The sequence below is a fragment of the Sphaeramia orbicularis genome, chromosome 17 (genome assembly GCF_902148855.1).
Source record: "Sphaeramia orbicularis chromosome 17, fSphaOr1.1, whole genome shotgun sequence".
Taxonomy (NCBI): domain Eukaryota; kingdom Metazoa; phylum Chordata; class Actinopteri; order Kurtiformes; family Apogonidae; genus Sphaeramia; species Sphaeramia orbicularis.
The window spans coordinates 17159378-17181185 of record NC_043973.1 but is presented as its reverse complement, the minus strand read 5'-3'; the positions used below and the strand labels follow the sequence as shown (position 1 = coordinate 17181185).

At 37.1% G+C, this 21808-nt stretch overlaps 2 protein-coding genes across 4 annotated transcripts in view; one reads left to right on the top strand and one right to left on the bottom strand.

Moving 5' to 3' along the window:
- Window positions 1-5247, top strand: part of pkn2a (protein kinase N2a) — a 48174-nt gene extending 42927 nt beyond the window's left edge. For 2 of the 3 annotated variants that reach the window (XM_030159655.1, XM_030159653.1), the window contains exons 20-23: window positions 420-562; window positions 708-815; window positions 1820-1900; window positions 3405-5247. In XM_030159655.1, the coding sequence (XP_030015515.1) occupies window positions 420-562; window positions 708-815; window positions 1820-1900; window positions 3405-3608 (536 nt within the window). In that variant the 3' untranslated portion in view covers window positions 3609-5247. The remainder of the gene's footprint in view (window positions 1-419; window positions 563-707; window positions 816-1819; window positions 1901-3404) is intronic. The other variant, XM_030159654.1, reaches the window with a different exon arrangement.
- A 118-nt stretch (window positions 5248-5365) lies between these two features.
- gtf2b (general transcription factor IIB) lies at window positions 5366-19754 on the bottom strand. Its single transcript, XM_030159656.1, has 7 exons — window positions 19641-19754; window positions 16386-16498; window positions 12363-12496; window positions 12050-12196; window positions 9217-9346; window positions 8546-8827; window positions 5366-5896 (listed from the first exon to the last, which is right to left on the bottom strand). Exons 1-7 carry the CDS (start codon window positions 19655-19657, stop codon window positions 5763-5765), a joined length of 957 nt encoding a protein of 318 aa, XP_030015516.1. The 5' UTR covers window positions 19658-19754; the 3' UTR covers window positions 5366-5762.
- Window positions 19755-21808: the final 2054 nt, after the last annotated feature.

The window sequence follows — 21808 nt, the reverse complement described above, 5'->3', positions numbered from 1 at the left end:
ATGCACAAAGTCACAACACCGGAAGCTGGGAATACAACGTGCTGTGAGCGTGCTCGTGCTGTGGCGAAAGAGCACAAGGAATATTAGCAAATGTCGGAGAAATGCAAGTTTCAGCAGAAGTGGTTGGAGGAGGAACTGTTCAGAACCTGGTTAAAGCCTGTCGACAGTAGACTGTCATGTGTATATGTAAAACTGTATCTGCAGTTGGACATGGGCATTAAATTTGTTTAAAGTGGCATTAAAAAGGGCATTGAATTAGATTTGCTGATACCTGCAGAAACCCTGTAATAATTCCACTCATGGTCATTTACCTGAGGGATGTGAAAGGTCATGGGAGTTGAATTATGGTTCTGAAAAGTCATGGAAGAGTTTTGTCTATAAATGTGTGAACTTCCTCTAATCATATGTTTCTTTGTCAGGAATGGGTTTCAGGGACCGGACCAGTACTTTCTGTGGAACTCCAGAGTTTTTAGCTCCGGAGGTTTTGACTGAAACGTCGTACACGCGTGCAGTGGACTGGTGGGGCCTCGGCGTCCTCATCTTCGAGATGCTGGTGGGGGAGGTGAGCATGTGTTTCCTCCACATGTTGAATACTGTTGTTTTTTTTTTTTTTTTTTTTTTCATATATTGTACATTTCTACAAACCTGCATGGTACAGGTTTGACATACATTCTTGTGTCTTCATCCTCTGTCTCATCTCTCCTCAGTCGCCGTTCCCCGGTGACGATGAGGAGGAGGTGTTTGACAGCATCGTCAATGATGAAGTTCGTTACCCACGATTCCTCTCGACTGAGGCCATCTCCATCATGAGGAGGGTGAGTTGATGGACTGAAGGATCAGCTGGAGACAGATGGTGTAGTTCAGGGGTCACATTCAGCCCAGTATGTTCTCAAATGGGCTGAACCAGTAAAATAACATCATCATCATGTCAAATCCAAACTTTTCTCAAGTGGAAAAAATAAAAATTGCTGTATGAAAATATTTACATTTACAAACTATCCTTTAAAAATATAAATAACTTGAACCTGAAATTTTTAAGTGCAATTTTAACAATATTATGTCTCATCTTGTCATTTTGTGCATTATAACTTACAGATCACAGTGGATCTACACACACACACACACAAAACATGTAGTAACAGGCAGAATATTGTTAAAATTGCCCTTTTTTTTTCAACATTCTTTTTATTAAAGTCAAGGCATACCCAAGTGGCAATCATACAAGAAAAAAAGACAACACTTTTAGATTTTCTACATAACAAAAAACACAATACCCACCCCATCCCTCCCCCCTCCCTACAGAGTCCCAGGCAATGCATCCTTATCTAAGATTACATAAATAAGTAAATAAATAAGCAAAACAAAGGAAAAAAAAACCTGTAGAGGCAATAATATTAGTGGGTATGAGACTCATCAGGCATGAATAATTAAACAAAAAGAAGACAGGAGTGTAGTTGCACTTATTTTTCGTAAGAAATGTCAGGTTCACATTCTTTTGTGAAAGGATAGTTTGTAAATGTAGATGTTTTCATGTAACTTTACTTTTTTTAGACGATAAACAAAGACAAGTTTGGAGTGGTCATTAAGTATAGGTTATTATGGTATTATTTAACTGGTCTGACCCACTGGAGGTGAAACTGGGCTGAATTTGACCTCTGAATTTAGATGAATTTGACACCCTTCACTGTTAATATCTTTAGTTTCATTTTTGTATTTCACAAAATCATCCCATGGGGTGAACTGGACCCTTTGGCGGAACAGTTTGTTTTTTTTTGTTTTTTTCTCTGCGTTGACTGGTTTCATGTCTTCTCGTGCTCAGCTTTTGAGGAGGAGTCCAGAACGACGTCTGGGAGCAGGAGAACGAGATGCAGAGGAGGTTAAGAAACACCTTTTCTTCAGGGTAAGAAACAGACATGAGCTCTGATAACTGTCCTTCCCCTGTGAGATGGTTCATTTACAAGGTTCCACACATCGATTTTCCATTCAGGTAAAACAGCATATGGGAGAAACAACCTACACAGACCCAGTCCTCCTGCAGGTTTATGCGTCTGCTTTCCCCAATAACAAATAGAACCCAGTTTAACTTCAAAGACAACTAAAGATATTCTGTGGAAAAATAAAACCTCACAGCACTGTGTATTCTAACCATATGTAATGAAGCCTACAGCTCCACCTGCTGGAGACAAAGTGCAGCCTTATGTACTTTATTTTTAACAGATTACATCTTTTAACAAACAGACAGTGAAATAAAAAAGTAAAGACATACAAAACAAGAGACGTCAACAAGCACAGACGGGGCAGTATCAAAACTTAAAATACAACAATAAAGAAGCGGGTCAATGAGTCCCAATGTTATCCCATCATGATAAGACGGTTGAGTTAGTTTGGGTATTGTCCTGTTTCAGTCCCAGTCACATCATTCTCATATATTCTCATGTTGCATCAGATCATGTCCTGTAAATCTGCTGACATAATTACATCCATCATTTTCATAAACATTTTTACCCATTTTCCTGGAATGCATGTTTACACCAAGGTTATAATAGTTTTGGATTTTTCATTATAGTTTAGTTTTATTTAGTTTAGACTTTATTTCTCTAATTCAGCTACTTTTAGTTAGTTTTTAGAGCAGGTTTTCTACTTTTTATTAGTTTCCATTATTTTCTAAATGCTTAGTTTTAGTTTAGTTTTAGTTTCTTTATATCTTTTATCTTCTTTGCTGTCGTATTCAAATAAATCCCAGACAGGGATTTCTCCCAACTTTAGTCTCCATGTTTCCAGGTAGAGTGGGGATGAGAAGTCAACTCTAAACCATAGGTGATGAGAAGTGACGGACCGTTAAATATCATATGGTGCCAGCAGCTAAAATTGCTTGAGGGAAATAAATTTATTTCATATCAATCCGACACTGACAAAGACAAAAACGAAGGGAATTTTATCCAGAATTTTTATACGTTTTAGTTTTGTAAACACACAATATAGTTTCAGTTAGTTATCGTTTTTTTCTTTATAGTTTTTATTTATTTCAGTTAACGAAAATGTTTTTACAATTCTAGTTTTCGTCATTTTGTTAGTTTTCGTTAATAATAGCCTTGATTTACACATGTTGATAACAAAACACAGATGTTGAGATATGTGTGTATTTCTCATGAGAAAAACAAGGTGTTGTCCTTATTGGGGTGTCACATCTTCTGGGATAGATGTCCATTTTAGCCAATAATTAGTAAATTAAAACAAAGTGCAGCCTTGTTTATTTCTTCCAAACCAGTTCATGGAAATGCAAGTGACACTTGTTTCAAGTTTTCTAAGTTTTGCTCCAGATTTTCTTGAGAAATAGATCAACTACATATAGAACCCTACAACAGCGTGGGAACAGTGTATAAATTACTGTGTTTTTGTCGTAGAACATGGATTGGAACGGACTGTTGGCGAAGAAGGTGAAGCCGCCGTTCGTGCCGACCATTCAAGGCGCCAACGACGTCAGCAACTTCGACGATGAATTTACCTCAGAGGCCCCCATCCTGACCCCGCCCAGGGAACCCCGAGTGCTGAGCTCTGAGGAGCAGAACATGTTTTCTGACTTTGACTATATCGCTGACTGGTGTTAGCCAACAACGGCCCCTACACACACACACACACACACACACACACACACACACACACAGACACGCACTGTGAACAGCTTGACTGTAGCTCAAATCGTCTTCAGACCTGCCCAGAATGTCGGGGCGGAGCGGCGAACATGACTCCAGAGCCTTTGGATACAACTGTGTGCCAATGAGAAGAAAGTCCAGAAGCCTCCAGAGACCCCCCCGCTTTATTTTTTAACACAGATGAAGAACATTTTTTTAACGAAAACAAACCTAATGAACCTGAGTGAAGGAGGAGGGATGCTTTGTCCTCTTGCACACGTCGTCATCATCATCGTGTCCGTTGTCTGACCACTGAGAATGTTTTTCATATGAACTCAAAGAACACGGCAACACCACAATCATGTTATTCTGTGTCACTGTCGTCTTTTTTTTTTTTTTTTCAACCTGTACAGATTATATTCATGCGTATATTTTATTGTTGTTTTCTCTTTATTTTGCGAAGCCCTCGGCACAGCTTAAGGACTCGAATCTCGATGTAAAGTTTGACATTTCTGCCACGATCAGGTCTACGACTGATGTTCGGTGAATCTAAAGTGCTCAAAGCATTATCACTGAAGGTCGACAGAAAACACCTTGACTACTACTGCTGCTTCTGTAACTCCTTTGAGCCCAGTCTTTGTCTTTTATGAAGCTTCAACGCCAGCATAATAACTTAGACATGATCTCCATTTAGTAGAAAACAGCTGATCCTGCACGGTTACACAAGGTATTAAATTAACTCCGCTTCATTTTAATGGACCATCAATTTTTACTCCATATTTGGAAACGTAACATTAGAAATGTCAGTGTTGAAATGATCTAAAATGCTTCAGGCCAAATTACATACAAATGATTTTTTTAAGACACTTGAAGTTCTGATTCACCTGAACTCGGCTCTTTATACCAACTTTCAATCCATTTGTCCGTCAGAGCCGAGTTCAGCTGGATTTCTGGTCTGTTTTATGGGTTTGTCGTTCTTAGATGAACCGCCGGTCACAGTGGACCAGACAGCGCGTTCATCGATACCTCAGTAAAAGTGACTCATAAGTACAGCTACCGAAACCAAATTCAACCCTGTCCCTCTCAGCGCAGCAGAGAAACAGCTCTAGGATGTAAAACTGACGGACTGACAGCAACGTTCTGACAGATGAATCACAGATCTGTTGTTTTGGGAAAAGTTTTCAGTCAAACTTCCATGTAAAAGTGTTCCCTGGGGTAAACTCTTCAGTCTGGCGCAGTGAAACCAGCAGATTGCGTCAGTTTGCATGTTGAACATTGACTCCGATGTTGCAGACCTGTTAAGAATCACTACAGGGAGGGCAGGTTTATTATATATACATACTGTATGTACACAATTAAGCTGAAAGCACTAATTTTATCCATAGTTTTTAATTATCTATGTTTCCTAATGATGAAAATAGATTGTACAAAGTTTTTTTTTTTTTTATTCTTTGCTTGTGCATGTTTGTCGCCAGAACAGATGAAACCTTTATGGATGGTACACCCATACTCATGTCACAGAACTGTTGCTGTTCACGTCGGTGTAAAAAGAAAAGGCGTACTCGCAGTCAATGTTGCCTATCATGAATGCACAAATTAAACATTTGTAATAGTGGTTTTGACTTTGTTCTCAGCTCTGCACTGGGTAGTGGTTTGGAATTTCACCTGGAAAATCTCCAACGTCTAAAAACCAAATGACACGAACGCTAAAGTGATTGTATGCAACTCCAACAGTGGTTTAAGGAAAAGCTTTATTTTTATTTATTTTTTTAATTACTTAGAACAATTCAAACAAACTAACAAAATAGAACCTGGTCATTTTCTACAAAAAGAAAGTTTTGTTTACAGTAAGAAACCAGCCTAAAATTGCAAGCATCAATTACATTTCCCACTTGGACATATATACAGGATACAGTATATACACTCAAATGAAATGAAATACTGTAACTACAGTCTGCAAGCTGTTTTAGTTCAGCACTGGAATGTGTGTCCGTTTTCTTCCTGTCGGAGTGCCTCGAGAAAGGCTTGAAGTCATGACGGAAAAAGCTTTCCAACAAAAATGTGTTTTAAAAAATGAGAATACAATCCTATGAGTACAGCAGAAATGATCATCACTGTGTGGAAGTGTGTTCACAGTTGGGGCAGTTTGTCCACGGGTGTGTCGAACTTGAAGTCTGGAGGGAAGAGTTCAGCCGCTCGGGGGTAGATGAGTCGATATGACTGTCTGATCGTAACATCTGCAACGCCAGCAATGTCCCCGATTTCTGTGTAAGAATCAGAAAAGTTTAATTTAAACCTTGCAGTGGAAATGTACAACAGAACACTGAAAATAAGTCAAAGGTTTGTGAGTAAAAGTGGAAACGAGTGCATTCTGTTCCATCGATAGAGCAAATGGAGTCACCAGCCAAATAAAAGTACTATTACCGCTTAAAAAAAGTACAACTTCTGTGTTCAAAACCTTAAACATAGCTAAATATCAGCAAAACATACAAGTATGAAATGTAAGCTAGCACCTGTCAGTGTTTTAGTGTTTCACATGTTTTTTGATTCATCTTTCTGCTGCGGATGTTACATTTTAACTCTAAACTGTTGGTAGTTTCGTCTACAGTGGTGTACATTCTATCAGGTCATATGTTTGGCACCTCTGTCCTTTGACAACCATGAATCTATGGAAAGTTGACTTGATGAGCTCAGATAAACAGCTCTGCTCTCAGCTTTATGCCAGTGCTTCCTCCAGAACAGGACTGACCATCCACATCTTTTAATCAGGTACTTTTTAACCACCGCACACTGGAATGACTGAATATTCACAACAAACGATTCTTCAGCTTCACATCTGGGAACTGGGTCTTGAACAAACTTAGACTACGTTCACACTGCAGGTCTTAGTGCTCAGTTTAGATTTTTTTTTTGCATGGTCTTTCACATAATTCAAATGGAACTGCCATCAGAATCATGTGAATGGTCTACTGTCCTGGAATGACCCACATGTACAGACGACGACATCACTTGCAGCACACTGTGTTTATGGAGGTAAACACAGATCTGACAGGGTCCCCCCAACTCAAACAGAACTGACACTTCAGAGACATAAGTCAGATGAAATGTGGTATGACTTCAGACTGAGGTCACACTGAAAAACCTCATATGAATTGAATTCAGGACTACATATGAAAATGACCTGGGTCTGATTTGTGCTGTTCACAATAAGATGTGGGTCACATGGACTAAAAGTCAGATTTGAGCCACTTTTACCTACGGTGTGAACGTAGCCTTATTCTGGTGTCAAATGACAAATGTTCTGATACTCAGACTATTTTCTTTTAGTAACTAAGGAAAAATCCTGTGTCAGTCCATGTATACAGGGTGGGGAAGCAAAATTTACAATATTTTGAGGCAGGGATTGAAAGACAGTGTATGACCAATTAGTTTATTGAAAGTCATGAGAATTTATTTGCCACAAGAAAATTGACATAATAGAAAATGTTTTTATTCTATGTGTCCTCCTTCTTTCTCAATAACTGCCTTCACACGCTTCCTGAAACTTGCGCAAGTGTTCCTCAAATATTCGGGTGACACCTTCTCCCATTCTTCTTTAATAGTATCTTCCAGACTTTCTCGTAATAGTTTTGCTCATAGTCATTCTCTTCTTTCCATTATAAACAGTCTTTATGGACACTCCAACTATTTTTGAAATCTCCTTTGGTGTGACGAGTGCATTCAGCAAATCACACACTCTTTGACGTTTGCTTTCCTGATTACTCATATGGGCAAAAGTTTCTGAAAAGGTATGGATAATAGTGTTAGGTATGATTATGACATCAATATATGTTTGGTTTCAAAACAATTGACGTAGTGCCTGGTGAGAAAAAACAACTCAATGTTCATTGTAAATTTTGCTTCCCCACCCTGTATATTGTTAATTAAATTATGTGACTGAAGGTACATAGGTTTACTTCTTCAAAATGCAGATGAAAAATCAAACTAAAGGTTTGTGTAATGCAATTTTTGTTAAAATTTAAAATTGGTATTGAAAAATAAAATATGGTTTAGGGCACGGGTCTCAAACATGCGGCCCGTGGGATGAATTTGCAAAGTGTAAAAATTCTACAGTTAAGACTGTGGAACTCATTTTAGTTCAGGTTCCACATACAGACCAATATGATCTACAGTAAAATAATAACAGCATAATAACCTACGAAAAATAATGACTCCATATTTTCTTCTCGGTTTGATGTGAAAAAAATAATATAATATTATGCCGATAAATAATGACAACTTCAAATTTTTGTCTTTTAGTGCAAAAAATAACATTAAATTATGAAAATATTTACATTTACAAACTATCCTGAAACAGTAAAATGTGAATAACCTGAACAAATATGAACAACCTGAAATGTCTAAAGAAAATTAAGCACAATTTCAATCATTTCCTGCCTGTTACTAAGTGTTTAGTGTCTTTGTAGATTCGATCCATAATGCACATGTAGAAATGGTAAGTCGACACAGAATATTGTTGACATTGCACTTATTTTTCTTAAGAAATTACAGTTTTTTTCATGTTATTCACATCTTTTTTGTTTGGATAGTTTATCAAAGTAAGTATTCTCATAATTTAATGGGGTTTTTTTTGCACTAAAACAAAGACAAAAATTTGGAGTTGTCATTATTTATAGGTCATTATGCTATTATTTTACTGGTCCGGCCCACTGGAGATTAAATCGGACTGAATGTGGCCCCTGAAAGAACATGAGTTTGAGAGCCCTGTTTTAGGGGATGTCATAGACAGACACCAGTGACGTCAGCACCAAAAACAGTTGGATATCCAACACTACCGTACACCTATCCATACGATCTGAGGAAATGGACCTGAAAACTTTCCACCCTTCACCACATGGAGCCTGGGGTCTCACCTTTCTGGGTCTTCTTCTCGGCCGAGGCCTGAGAGGCCATGTAGATGGCGGCCGCAGCCACAGAGATTGGGCTCCTGCCGGGGACCAGGTCCAGCTCCACCGCCTTCCTGGCGATGAAGGTGGCGGCCATCTGCACCTGTTTGGGCAGACCCAGGTTGGAGCAGAACCGGGACATGAAGTCTCCCGTCGTGATGAGGTCCACGCTGGTCTCCAGAGCCTTCAGGATCAGCTTGAAGCACCGGCCGATCTCCTTCTTGGAGATCCGGGACACGGCACAGATCTCTGTTCAGGAGGAGACGCAGTAGGACTCATGTAACTGCGCTGTCACAGAATGAACCAAATAATGACAAACACTGAGGGGACTCAGTGGAAAGCCAAGGACATTTTCAGTACTTCTTCGCTGTCCACAGTGACTTTATTATCCCGTCTTGTACCGCCTGAAGTCTTTTATGCTAATGTTGATTAATTATTCAGGAAACTTGAACATAGCCTCATTGGAGTTCTGTTTTTAACTCTCATGTCTGATTTCTGAATCAGTTCTGCAACTAAAGGAATAAAACCACATCAACTCAAATGCATCCTTTATCAGTTACAGTGTTATTATGAAATGATTGTGAACCACTCAGATGACAGAGGAGACATTTTGGAGCAGGTGGGTGCTTTGCTCTGACCTTTAAATGTTCTGGGTACACCCTCTTGTCTGCAGGCGATGTAGAGACAGGCCGAGGCGATGGCGTCGTTGGCTCGGCCCTTCAGACTTTTCTGTTCATAAACCTGCTTGAAAAGGTTGTTTGTTCTGTCCTGTGGAACCGAGAACACAGCGTTTACAACATCCAGTTCATCTCCTACTGAAGGTTTCCAAACGTTACAGATGCAGAACTTGATGGTTTTTGGCGTCATTGGGAAACAACTCCATCATTACCTCTGAGCATTCTGGAATTCAGCTGCTCTGACGGGAAACTAGGCTGTTTTTAGAGGGATTTTAGGCATTTATTAATGAGAGTAAGTGATAGATAGGGGATAGGAGAAGGGGAGGGGGGGGGGCTAGGCCAGGACTTAAACCTGGGCTTCAGAAATAAGCAACTCATCCCACTGTCAAAACATACATTTCAACATCATTATGAACTTTTGAGTCCACATATGTGAAGACTTTTCCTCAGACTTCAAATCAGTCAAGGCTTTCTTTGCTTTCATGTTTTATTCCAGTCTCATGTTCTGTCAAAACCTGTCCTATTCCACCACCTCAGGTCCTCCTGAGCTCACTCCAAACACCACAGCTGCACAGAAAAGGCAACGTCAGTTCAGTCAAAATGAGAAGAAAAGTGTCTGTGGCTTCAGCTCAGCTTCAGCTCTGCACCGCCAAGAAAGCATTACACAGAATTACATCACTACTGGGAAAACTTCTGAGGCTGGTTTATTTTCTGTTTTCTCGCCTACATGTGGCTTCCTGTTGCTCAGAGCCAAATTATTGTTATAGTCATCAAATTCAGTTTTCACTTCACATACACATGATGTTTGTATGTTTCAGTCCCTGGAAACTTTAAGACCATCATCTGTGACTTAAATGGGTAGGGTTTTTGTTATGTTTTAAAAAGTAAAGTGCAGTTCTGCAGCTTTTCTTTTTTTCTTTTTTGTTTTTCTTTATTGTTTATATCTTATTTATTATATATATATATATATATATATATTTTATTTTATTTATTTTTTTAAAATAATCTTTTTATTAAAAAGGCAAATGTACGTCACATATATTAATTACATAATAATTCAAAAACAAAATACAATAGGATGGATACAGAAGGTTTAGATCAATATATCCATATTGCCCTTCTATCATTTCTTTTTTATGGACCCTTAATTTTGGTTGAAACATTAATACAACAAAACAGAACAGGGGAGCGCACCACCTCATACAATCATAATCTCACATAAAAGCAAATAGATTAACACAAAGAACAAATACAATCAAATGAAATCAGAACTGGTTGGTTTTACGTACTCAGTCCATTTAGACCAGATATTTTAAAATTTTTCTTTTTCACCTTTGAGGGAAAAGGATATCTTCTCCATAACATAAATCTCAAAGACAATTCCAATCCATTCTTCAGTGGTGGGTGGTTTTACTTTTAACCATTTCCTCGTAACTGATTTCTTATTGGCTGCCAACAGTATAGCCAATAATTTTTTGTCTTTAATGTTCCATGACTCCAACGGTAGATTGCCCAAATACATGGTTTCACAATTAAACAGAATGTTTACATTAAATACATTTTGTATGTGTTTGTGAATCTCTTCCCAGTAAGGTCTTATAACCGGACAGTCCCAAAAAGTATGGAAGTGGTTGGCTCCATCAGACCCACAAAGTCTCCAGTTCTGCAGCTTTTCAGTGAAATTATGTAGCTTTATTTGGACACGTAGAGGATCCATAGTGAATGTGTTTACATCATAACACTGCACCACCGATTCATCATATTTCCCTACTTTGAGCTGATAAATGGCTGCAATTTGCTTGAGAAAGGTAGAACATTAGAGGATACATTAATTTATTTGGTCTAAAACGTCTACATTTAATTTGCAACAGGTTTGAGTTTGAGGTCTGAGTTGCAAAGTTAAAAAAAACATCACATATTGCTATTATTATTTTTGTGAAAGTTGTGGCTGCAAATGAACTAGATGAAATGGTGGTTTTCCTGAATCAGATGATACTGACTGATAATAAAGAAATATTTTAGAAAAACTAATGTAAACTAGTGCAGGTCAGATACCACAAAACACTTCTTGGTCTCTGAGGGTAAAAAAAGAAAGTTGGCCATTTGATTTTTACTTCAAAATGCAAAAAATGAGATCAATATATACGGGAAGTGGACAGATATTAAAGCAATATTACAAATATTTAAATGTATTTTATATTTTAACATTATTTCTGTAATGAAATGGGTCATCTTTGTACCAATACGTTGTTTGAGTACAGTATTATATATCTGTTGATGCTAAACAAAACAACCTTTACCCTCATAATCCTGATGCTGAGGCGTACTAAAGCAGGTCTAGAAGTAGTTCGTACTGGAATCAGTGCTTAAACTGTAACATATGGTAACAACTACTTTTACTGAGCAGTCTTTCATTAATCCAATGATAAAATCCTTGCGGGAATGTTTCTCAGAGTATGAAAAAAAAGGACTTTTTTGTTCCTGTTTTCAGGTGATTGAAATTTTTGTTGTGCAGAAAAGGAAAATGAAACTGTCTTAAACATCACTCAGCCCTTTTTCATTGTGACAAAAAAAGATTGTATTTCAACAAGGCTTGTGTGACTTTTTTTACAACACCTTTCATACTTTTTTTTAACATCTGACCAGAAAATCTAAAGACAAATTATACAAAAACAGGCAAAAGCTTGGAGGTACATTTGTCATTTTTGCCTGAGTTTCATATTTTGCCTTCAAGTTCCCTTTAACAACCATGGTTTTAAAAACAAGTGAAACATTTTCAGGTCTCTTAACTTACGATGATGTTCCTTGGCAGGTTTATGCGATCGGCCATGGTGCTGATTTCTTTGAAGGCGTTGAGCATTGCACGGTCGGAGCTGCTCATGGTTCGACGGTTCTGGTATTTGGAGTTTCCAAACTCATCAAAACTAGCTGCACCTGTTCCCTGTGGTAAAAACAGATGTTCAGCTCTTAAAATAACTGAAATACATGTCAAAGGACATCATGTGATTAAGTGTAACTGTAGGTAAACATAACTGCTTGATATTTTTTTTAAAATCTTCTTTGTGTTTACATTTTCCACATATGAGCTGGATTCACTTCGGTCTCACCTTACTGATCATGGTGGTTAAATCTCCACCATTTAGCAAAGGGTTCTGGGCATCTCCCACTCTGGATGGATCTTTAAGGGCTTTCTCGTTGGAAAACGTCCTCCACTCTGAGCCCACGTCAATTACACGGTCACCTGAGGACAAATATTTGGACTTTTATGAAAAACCTGAAGACACGACAAGTTTTCATGTGTCGGCTGCATGAAGACACATGAAACCACAGATACACACTTTATATTTAACTAAAATCTGTCATTTCTACACTTTTTTTTAGGTCAAACAGACTGAGATGAATATGAGTGTATTTCATAATAAAAGAAAGTGAAAAGTGATGTCCATTTTCTTAGTGAGTTGTCTGTATGCAGTGTATTCTCCATTTTTCTCCTCTGGTTCCATTACACCCTCCTCCTAGAATATTTTACCTGAAAATGGAGCCATATATAACTCTATAAATAATGTCTCAGTCAACCTGTGCTGTCTTTCTTTCTGCAGTCCACAGCACTTTTTCTGCAAACAGAAACTTCCTGCAGCATCAGTGATCTACTGAACAAATACGATTTTCTCAGAATTGCTGCTCTGGTTCTCTCTAAACCATTTTTCACATTGTTCCCTCTGTCTTATTTTCTCATCACCATTTCTCACAGTATGAAGTGAGACATAAATATATAACCTATAATCTGTACAAATGTGCAGCCATTCAACTGAATTAAATCACAGATGTTCAAAGGACAAATGGTGTGCCGACGGCGGGTCGTATTATTTCAGCACGGCCATTATGCCCCTTTAATTTTTTACAATGTCTGTCCTTTAAACCGAGTAGTGGGTTCAGGATTAGATTTCTGATATTTTAATCCTGTTACGCTCTCTTATTACCATCCATCAGTCTTGCTAAAATCTTGAGGCAAAGTGACATTCATCTCCTCAGAAGCCAAAGCTCTGGAGGTAGAACACAGTGCACTTTGGTTTGCATCAGACAAGTGTGTGGCGTCTGTGGGTTCCCATCGGACCGGGTCTGTGCTCAGGGGGCTCGTTACAGGAGAACTCTGCTCCACTGAGGCTGGGAGTTACATCTGCATCACATGTTAAGAGATTTTTGCCGCTGGGACTCAACTGGGTCTGTTATACATGTACAGGACATGGCTCGACAATAACTGGCACACCTAAAAACTCAGGCTAAAAATTAGAGCTGAGGAATAAATTTAAACCCAATATGGCCATAACCATATGGCAACCCCTGCAATTATCTGTAGAAGTTAAAACAGAATTAGGTTTATTGTCACTGGAAGAACACAAGCAGTGTAGTGTGACGAGATTTTGTTTACAGCTCTGAATATATAAAATATAATATAAAACAGTTAATGTACAAATAGAGATATAGAAGGGTAGTAAATGAGCAGTATAGATAGCAATACGTTATATAAATATGACAAGGTAAAAAGTGACTGTGAGTAAAAATATATGCAATGTAGTTATATCCTCCTGAGACCCAGCAATGCATTTTTTTCCTCTGTGGGGGACAAGAGTTTCACAGCTTTACTTAAAAAAATAAAACACTGTCCACTGCAAAGGACAGTATTTTATTTATTTATTTTACATTTATTTAACCAGGAAGTCCCATTGAGATTAGAAATCTCTTTTGCAAGGGCCAAGGTAGCAGCCATACAAAGTCCAAACAATACAAAACACATACATGATACACAATGAACTATAAAAAAAAAAAGTAAATGAGTAAAAAAAAATGTATGTGAAAAAACGATTGCATTATGGGAGCAAGGAAATTATTTAATGTAAAAAAGCCAAAACTTCTACTTTCCTGTGTCTCAGGAGGAAAGCAGCATGAAGACAATGTATCATCAAGGATAACTGTGTTAATTCACATGTTGTGGTTCCACTCAGACACTTTTGCCTATAAAGTATTCTTCAAGCACAAATAAACATACTTTTTTGAGAGCAGAAATCAGATCATATTTTTCCATCGTTTTGCATTTACCATTGCTGCTAAAATTGTGATTACTATTGTACTTTATATATGTAATTTTTTTTTTTTTTTTTTTGCTTAATGTTCAATCCTGCTAAAGATGCACATGTCACAGTTAACTACACGGCATTTTGTTGTGCAGATACTGTAGGCTAGTCTAATGTTTAGATTAGATTAGCCTGTATTGTCTCCCTTAGGGATATCAGCCTTGGAGCTTTGGTAACCAAGGGAATACAGGCGCCACAACAGCATGATGTCTCTCCACACAGTTACAATAAATAACACACACAAATCCATACACACCAATAACTCTGCACGGTTCCCTAAACAGTGCAACAAAAGAATATTAATTGCTGTATCATTTCTACTTTGTAGGTTCTGCCTAAAGCATCGGCTCCAACTGTTTGTGAAGGATGTGTTTGTATCACTAGTCATTTCCAGACAATGCTTCATAACTGTTTCTTCAAGTATGTCCAGGACAGAAGAGGTTAACATGACAATTACTTCATCACTCCCCCTGATCAGATATTCATTTCCTTTCATTACTCTGCTCATTATTATAGGATGCTAGTGTTCTGATGTTACGCTACATGAGTCTGTAAGAGTAGTGATACAGCGTTGTTTTTATTGGTAATACACAAGTTAACTCAAGAACTGGTACAATGAAACATGTTCAATGAGAAATAAGGCTTTAAACACATACAACTTTGGAATTATCAGATAACCTGTGATTTTCAGTAAAAATTCAATTAATGAAATTCAGTGTGATCTTTTAGGATTCTGTTCTTGGAGTATTAGTTGTTTAAGATGTTCTTAATACATGTTATTTGTTACAGAGAAAATGTTGTTTATTTTGTAATTAATGAAAATACAGCTTCTTTCTTTACTAAATGTGTAAAGGAATAATTTCATGTATCTAGCCATTTTCTAGCCTCACTTTTATACTAGTTTGGAGTTCAATAATTGTTTAAAAACTTGTATACGACATTAACAGTTTATGGAAGAAATGCAGTGATGTGTGTACAACCACAATTACACACTGAGTCCTGGTTCACTACTGCCACTAATGCCCTGCCCGCACTAATACAGATAATGCTTCTCTCTACTTTTATAAAACATTCTGTCTACAAGACTTTGGTTTTAGATAATAGGTCTGTACAAACGAAGACATAGAAACCTTGACAAAACCTTAATGAAGTGTTCTGTGTACTGGACTTCAAACTGGGGACCATTAGATAATACTGAAAGCAGCAGACGCTTTAGTTTATTGTGAAACAGCAGCAACTATAAACTTATGTTAACTTAGTCATGTTGGTTTGGGCTGTTGAGACATATTATTTACATTATCTAGATTTCACAGATGTGTAGGTGTGATCTAGTAATGCATATGTACACAGCTACATGACCTATATTTGAGGTTTCAGATGCAGGTTCATTACACAAAGCAACAACAATCTCTTCATTTTTCACATAAATAAAAAGTCCTCACTTTGGAATCTGAATTTTTTTTTTTTGCTTTAGTGACCCAAAAAAGCTGTTAATGTGTAGACAAGCTGCCCCAAAAGTAGATGAAAATATTTTTATGGATGTGGTAGTTCTTTATGTTTTTTCACAACAAAATATTTACATGTACTGTATTGGAGCAGAGGACAAAGTGCTGGCAGGAGAGATCTTAAATTGTCATAAATAAACTATGGCATTTCCACAGCTGTGTGTGTTTGAGATTTCAGTGTAACCTTACAAGCCTAGACCTATAGACTAATCTCTGGAACAGGTTGAATAATGTCAGAGAAATCTGTAGTGCTAGAAAAAACTGTCAACTCAGCTAGTATGACATTTGGTGGGCTGAAAACCAAACAGACCTGTTGAGGAACGAAACCTTCATGCGTGCAGAATGCAGTTCATTCTCTGAGTGTACAGAGTTCATGCTAATGAGATAAAAAAAAAAAAAAAGTAACTAGTGACAGGAAACTAAAATGGATGGGACTGTAAACTGAAAGCTCTTGGGACGAAAAGTCAAAGTTTTTCTGTGCGTAGTCACTCACCAACAACAAGGCCACATTCGGGACAGATCATGTCCCCTGCTCTGTAATCCTCCACCAGAATGGCATCAGGGTGGTTGGGACATGTAACTCTGGGAAGAGCCAGCGCATCTCCACTGCAACAGGAAAAAAAGATTGGTGTAAATAATTGATACTAATGTTTTCATCATCAGATAAAGGAAAGAATGTAATGGATAAATTTAGACAGTTCAGGAGTTTTCCATACTTTTTCAGGAGGTTTGGGTACTGTGAGTTTCTGTATTTTGCCTGAATTTGTTCAAGACTTAAGTGGGACACACAGGCAGCAAACCAAAATATTATGTTTCACTATTAAAAGTATAAATTCACATAATTTGGGGGCATTATTACTCTTACCTTATGTGCACAAAATGGTGGAAAAGTTATTGAACACACAAAAAGCTTAAAACTAGAACGTGAGATCTGTGAAAAGTTATTTACTTAGTTTTGATGCACTCTCCACATTTATTTTACATCCATTTATCTTGTGAGGTGCCCAAAACAGCTAAACACTACATGGGTGCAGCACCTAAACCCTATAATGGCAGGGAAAACCCCAGTTTTCAAAACAGAATTCATTAAGCCTGTAAGTCTATAAAAAGTGTGACTTGTCATTCCCCAGTGAAATAAACCTTTACAGAAAAAACAACAGTTGACTTAATTTGCATCTTTAGTTCCTTCTGGGGATGAATTTACATGTTACAGACCACAGATTTTTATTTTTCATGTTCTAATTTGTTGATGAGAACAAACCCCTGGAGCTTAAAACAGGCACATTGTTGTAACTGATTAGCCACAATGTTGAATTTAATAGTACAGAATTATGAGATATTGCACTGAATATTTTGATTTAAGTGTGACACTGAACAAAGAAAACTAGGAATTTATTTATGAAAACAACCCACATTTATGCCCATAATGACAACAGCATTCACTTGTAGCCCTAACAAAAACAGACACTTTTACACAGAGATCTCAGAAAAAAGGTGAGAAGGTGATCCCCCCTTTTTGCCATCACTGACCAATTTCCACAGCCAAGCCAAAGAGGTAACAGAGGTGAGATGGGCTGGACTTTCACACAGTGGACCTGCGTTCCGGAATCAAAGGGGCGGTGACGCAGTGAACAGTATAGTGTGACTTATAACTTAAGCGTCGGAAAAACCCCAAACATAGCGGTGTTGGCTCTCAAAACAACAATGGAGGACAAACAGAGTACAGCAAATGTTATCATGGATAGAGTCTTCCACCTGAAGTGACAACAGCTCGTGGATCTCAGCGTGTCCCCAGTTCGACATCTTTCTGGTCACACTGATATGTTTGTTTACTGTACACGGCCCATGCTCATTGTTAAATCTCCCTGGCGCGGGGGTCGCACGCGCAATACGTCATCAAAACGCCATCCCTTGGTTGTGGAATGAGAGGTGTTCCTTTTACATAGAATTCCAGAATAATGATTCCACCTTTATCACAGCTCTGTTACTACCTCCAGAGGTGTTACAGAGCCTTGACAGAGGTGGGACCAAATGATCCCACCATTTCGTTTACACAGACATTGTTCCAGAATAAAGGTGAAATTTTCCCAGGACAGAAGTGCTGTGTAAAAGGGGCTAATAATAGCAAAATGCTTAATTTGAAACATTTTACTACATACTCTTAAACTGCTCTTCTATGACAGAAGGTTCTATTTGAAACACCACAAAAAACACAGAAAGTACAACAGAATCAGAGACTTGACATTGCATTACAAAAGCCCTCCATTGTATCTCCACTGATCTGGAACTAGCACTGACTGGTGCACAAAAGAGTATTTCAGTCCATCTCCAAATTAATGGTAAAAGTTGTTACGTGTTGTTCTGGATGATGCTGACATTAGAGATGAACAGCCATATATGTTAAGTTTAGAATTTCTGAAGGGACTGGCCTAAAATCATTCAACTAGTTTTCAGTTGATGGAAAAATACTGACTTTAGTAGCATGTACACACGTACCACATAGTATTAAAACACCGCAGAACACTCAGTCACAGAAAAAGAAACACAAAAGAACAATTTGTATATTTGTCCCAAAACAGCCTGAGGCAGCTGAGAAAATGAATTCTTTGTTTTGACTTGTTGAAAACAATTTCACCGTGATCTTTAAACAGTGGTCTGTGGTTACTTTGTAACTGTATTGTACTAGAGTGCAAATTTAAATACTTCTTCTTTGTAAATCTGTGTTATGTGAATTTCTATTTTCACTCCACAACATTTCAAAAATACTGTACCTTCAAAACCACCTCATTTATTTACATTCACTAAAAAAACGCATTATAATAGTCTAAACAAGTAGTAAATAATCCTTTTTGTACTTTTACCCATTTCTAAAATAGTGTGTAATTGTCTCATATGAGATGTCTGCATTTCCACTCTAACCTTCTCGAAATTTCAAGGAATGTTCAAATTAATAGTGTCAAAAAGTGAAAACTGATTAACTTTTTTCAGTCAGAGGAACCAAACCAGATCAACAGTTTAATAAGAATTTCCTCCCACTATCTTAGTCTTTTACATCAGATAATATTTAAACGCAGGACTTTTATTTGAGTGCTGTACCTTGTTTTTACGTTTCCTTTTAGTATGACGAAACAAAAGCAGATCATTTTCTTGTTTTTAGCTCCTCGACTTCCATTTTAATACAGATAAGCGACAAAACATCAGATAAACAAGCATGATGTACGCATTTACCCTAAGATAGAGCTAAGATATAGGCTGGGTCTACAAGCTCAACGCAAATACTTCACATTACACCTGAGAAATGTTGCGTAAAAAAACATAGCTGTAAGACCAGCTATACATAAAAATGGCGTGTTTACTATTGAAGGGAATAGTGATATGAGAACTGATCGACGTGACGACAACTTTATGTTACCAGTTTTAGTCTATGCTATCTGAACCGTGTAATTTAAAAAAGCCGAATAAGAAATAAAGTGACAGTAAAGTGATAATTGTCGTGGGCTTTTGATGCTGTGGGTAACGGTAGTGATTTCTGGCACCGTCTAACGCTAGCTGACCTACCCAGCTAACTGCTAACAAGCCGTTACATGGTAGTCACACAATACTGCTCCCTACGGAATAATGCTAGCGATTGTTACATACATACTGACGTTTTCATCACGTAGAATTCAATAAGCCTTGACAAATCACATTCTGAAAGCCACACATGAACACAGTAAAGCCATCATATTTACTCTAAGTTGATACGCACCGGCTCGTCGACGCCATGTCACTCCTCTGTAGGTGTCAAGAAACAAATGATTGCAGCACCTTTATTTATAGACTCTGCTGATCACGTGGTGTGAGGCGGACGAGAAGTCAGAAGGGCCAAACAAAAGCAAACGTGTTCTTTGTTGAAAAGGCGGATGTGAAAGTTAAACATTAGGCTACATACATTAGCTTTAGAAATAAGCATAATTAACATAGAATAATTGAGACCACAATGACCACAATATGTAGTATGTAGGGTAACTGTTTACAGCACCAATAAAAGGTATAAAAATGGTTCGAATGTACAACAGCTAAAATTTGCTTAGAGGTCTTATTTCTGTCTTTGTGCATACGAAATCAATCTAAGTGAATCCCCAAAGGAACTTTGTGTTGATAAATGCAAGTTATGCAAATTTACAGGATTTCAGTTCTGTTACACCATGTTGATGGTCATATGAACTATGTTTTCAGCTCAAAAATGTCCAATTTCATCACAATTAATGCTATATTTTCATGTCACAAATGGCCAAGTGATATTTTAGCTGAATTTACCAGAAAAACAAATATTCTATTCTTTTAGAGTCCCCAGTTTTTCTTACAAGATTATGTACTACATATCACATGTTTTATTTTTACTGGTTGCAATATGGAGTATGGTGCTGATCCATCCTGCTTATGTTATACATACATTAAAAATATCACACGTCACTTTTTAAATCAACAGTTTTCTAATAATAAGCATTTTTATAAAGAAATAACAATTCTATATTGTTAATTACTCTTTAGTATGATGATAAACTATACAATAAATAATTATGATCCTAGTTTTTGCACAGGGATCATTTGTGGAAACAGTGACATGGCTGCCGAGCATCAGTATGATGGGATCTGTAACAACCATGTCACATCTGTCCACTGCCACATTTTGTGTTTTTGTGTCAGCTGTTATTGTTTTAGATCCACAATACTAACATTTATGAATAAGAGGAGAATTAGCAATAGTAAGTATATAAGTTTATTAACTAATAAAGTACTGGTACTGGCCAGATCATCATGGGTAATGTCATGTCTGTCCACCAGCAAAAGTTTTCACATACACGTGCTATTCAAAATTCAATATTTCTGAAAATATAGCTTCTACTGTCAAATAATATCAGTAGTCTGTGCACAAATGTATTAGCATTATTTCAACACAGTTCTATGCATTTCTTACGGTTTTTTTTTTTTTTTACAAAAATGGCCACTCATTTGACCCCCTAAGTAAATTTTAGCATATATATATATATATATATATATATATATATATATATATATATATATATATATATATATATATATATATGTATATAAATAAAATGCACAAAATCAGTTAAGTCCTGGGTGATACTGGGTGATATTGGGTGACAGTGTCAGAGGAAGAAAGCATTGACAAAAGCACAATAAAATTATAGGTCTGCTGATGTGCCTCAGTTTTTAAGACATTTCACTGGACAAAGAAATCTTTGGCACATTTAAAATGTTAATACGGATGACATCAAATTTTGTTATAGTAACACATAAAGATGAATTTTCATTTGGAAATAGAAAAATCCCTGAGTACAGAATATGGCTGAAATGTAGGTAACAATAGCAGAAATGCAGCAATACAAGTAGGACTGTAACTACACCTATCCCCACTACTACTACTACTACACCTCACATAATTTATGGTTAACATAACTTACAAATTAGCTTAATTAGTTTTATTTTTCTTTCTGTAGTTCAAATACTTTAAACACTGAAATAATCGGTTTCATATATTCAATAAAACTTTAAATAAAAATGACACTACAAGTATTCTCTACACTGAGTCCTGACATTTACAGAATAAGAGGTCCATTTTAAAACTGTGAAACTGTGTCTTTGTCTTGTTCCAGTTCTTGTACCAGTCTGCAGCTGCTCGGCTTTTCTGTGCCATATAATACAGGCCTGTGAGGATAAAATACAAAGAGTCACTTGATTTTGTCTTCTAATGGAAAAATCCACTTCCCTGTATAATTAAAAACATTACATATAAACAACATTTTAGTTTACTGTGACCGCGTGTATGTTTCTGATTTAACTTTAATGAGTGTCTTGTACTTTGAATGAACTCTAGTTAGATTTAATGCTGTTTTCATTTCCTTTTGC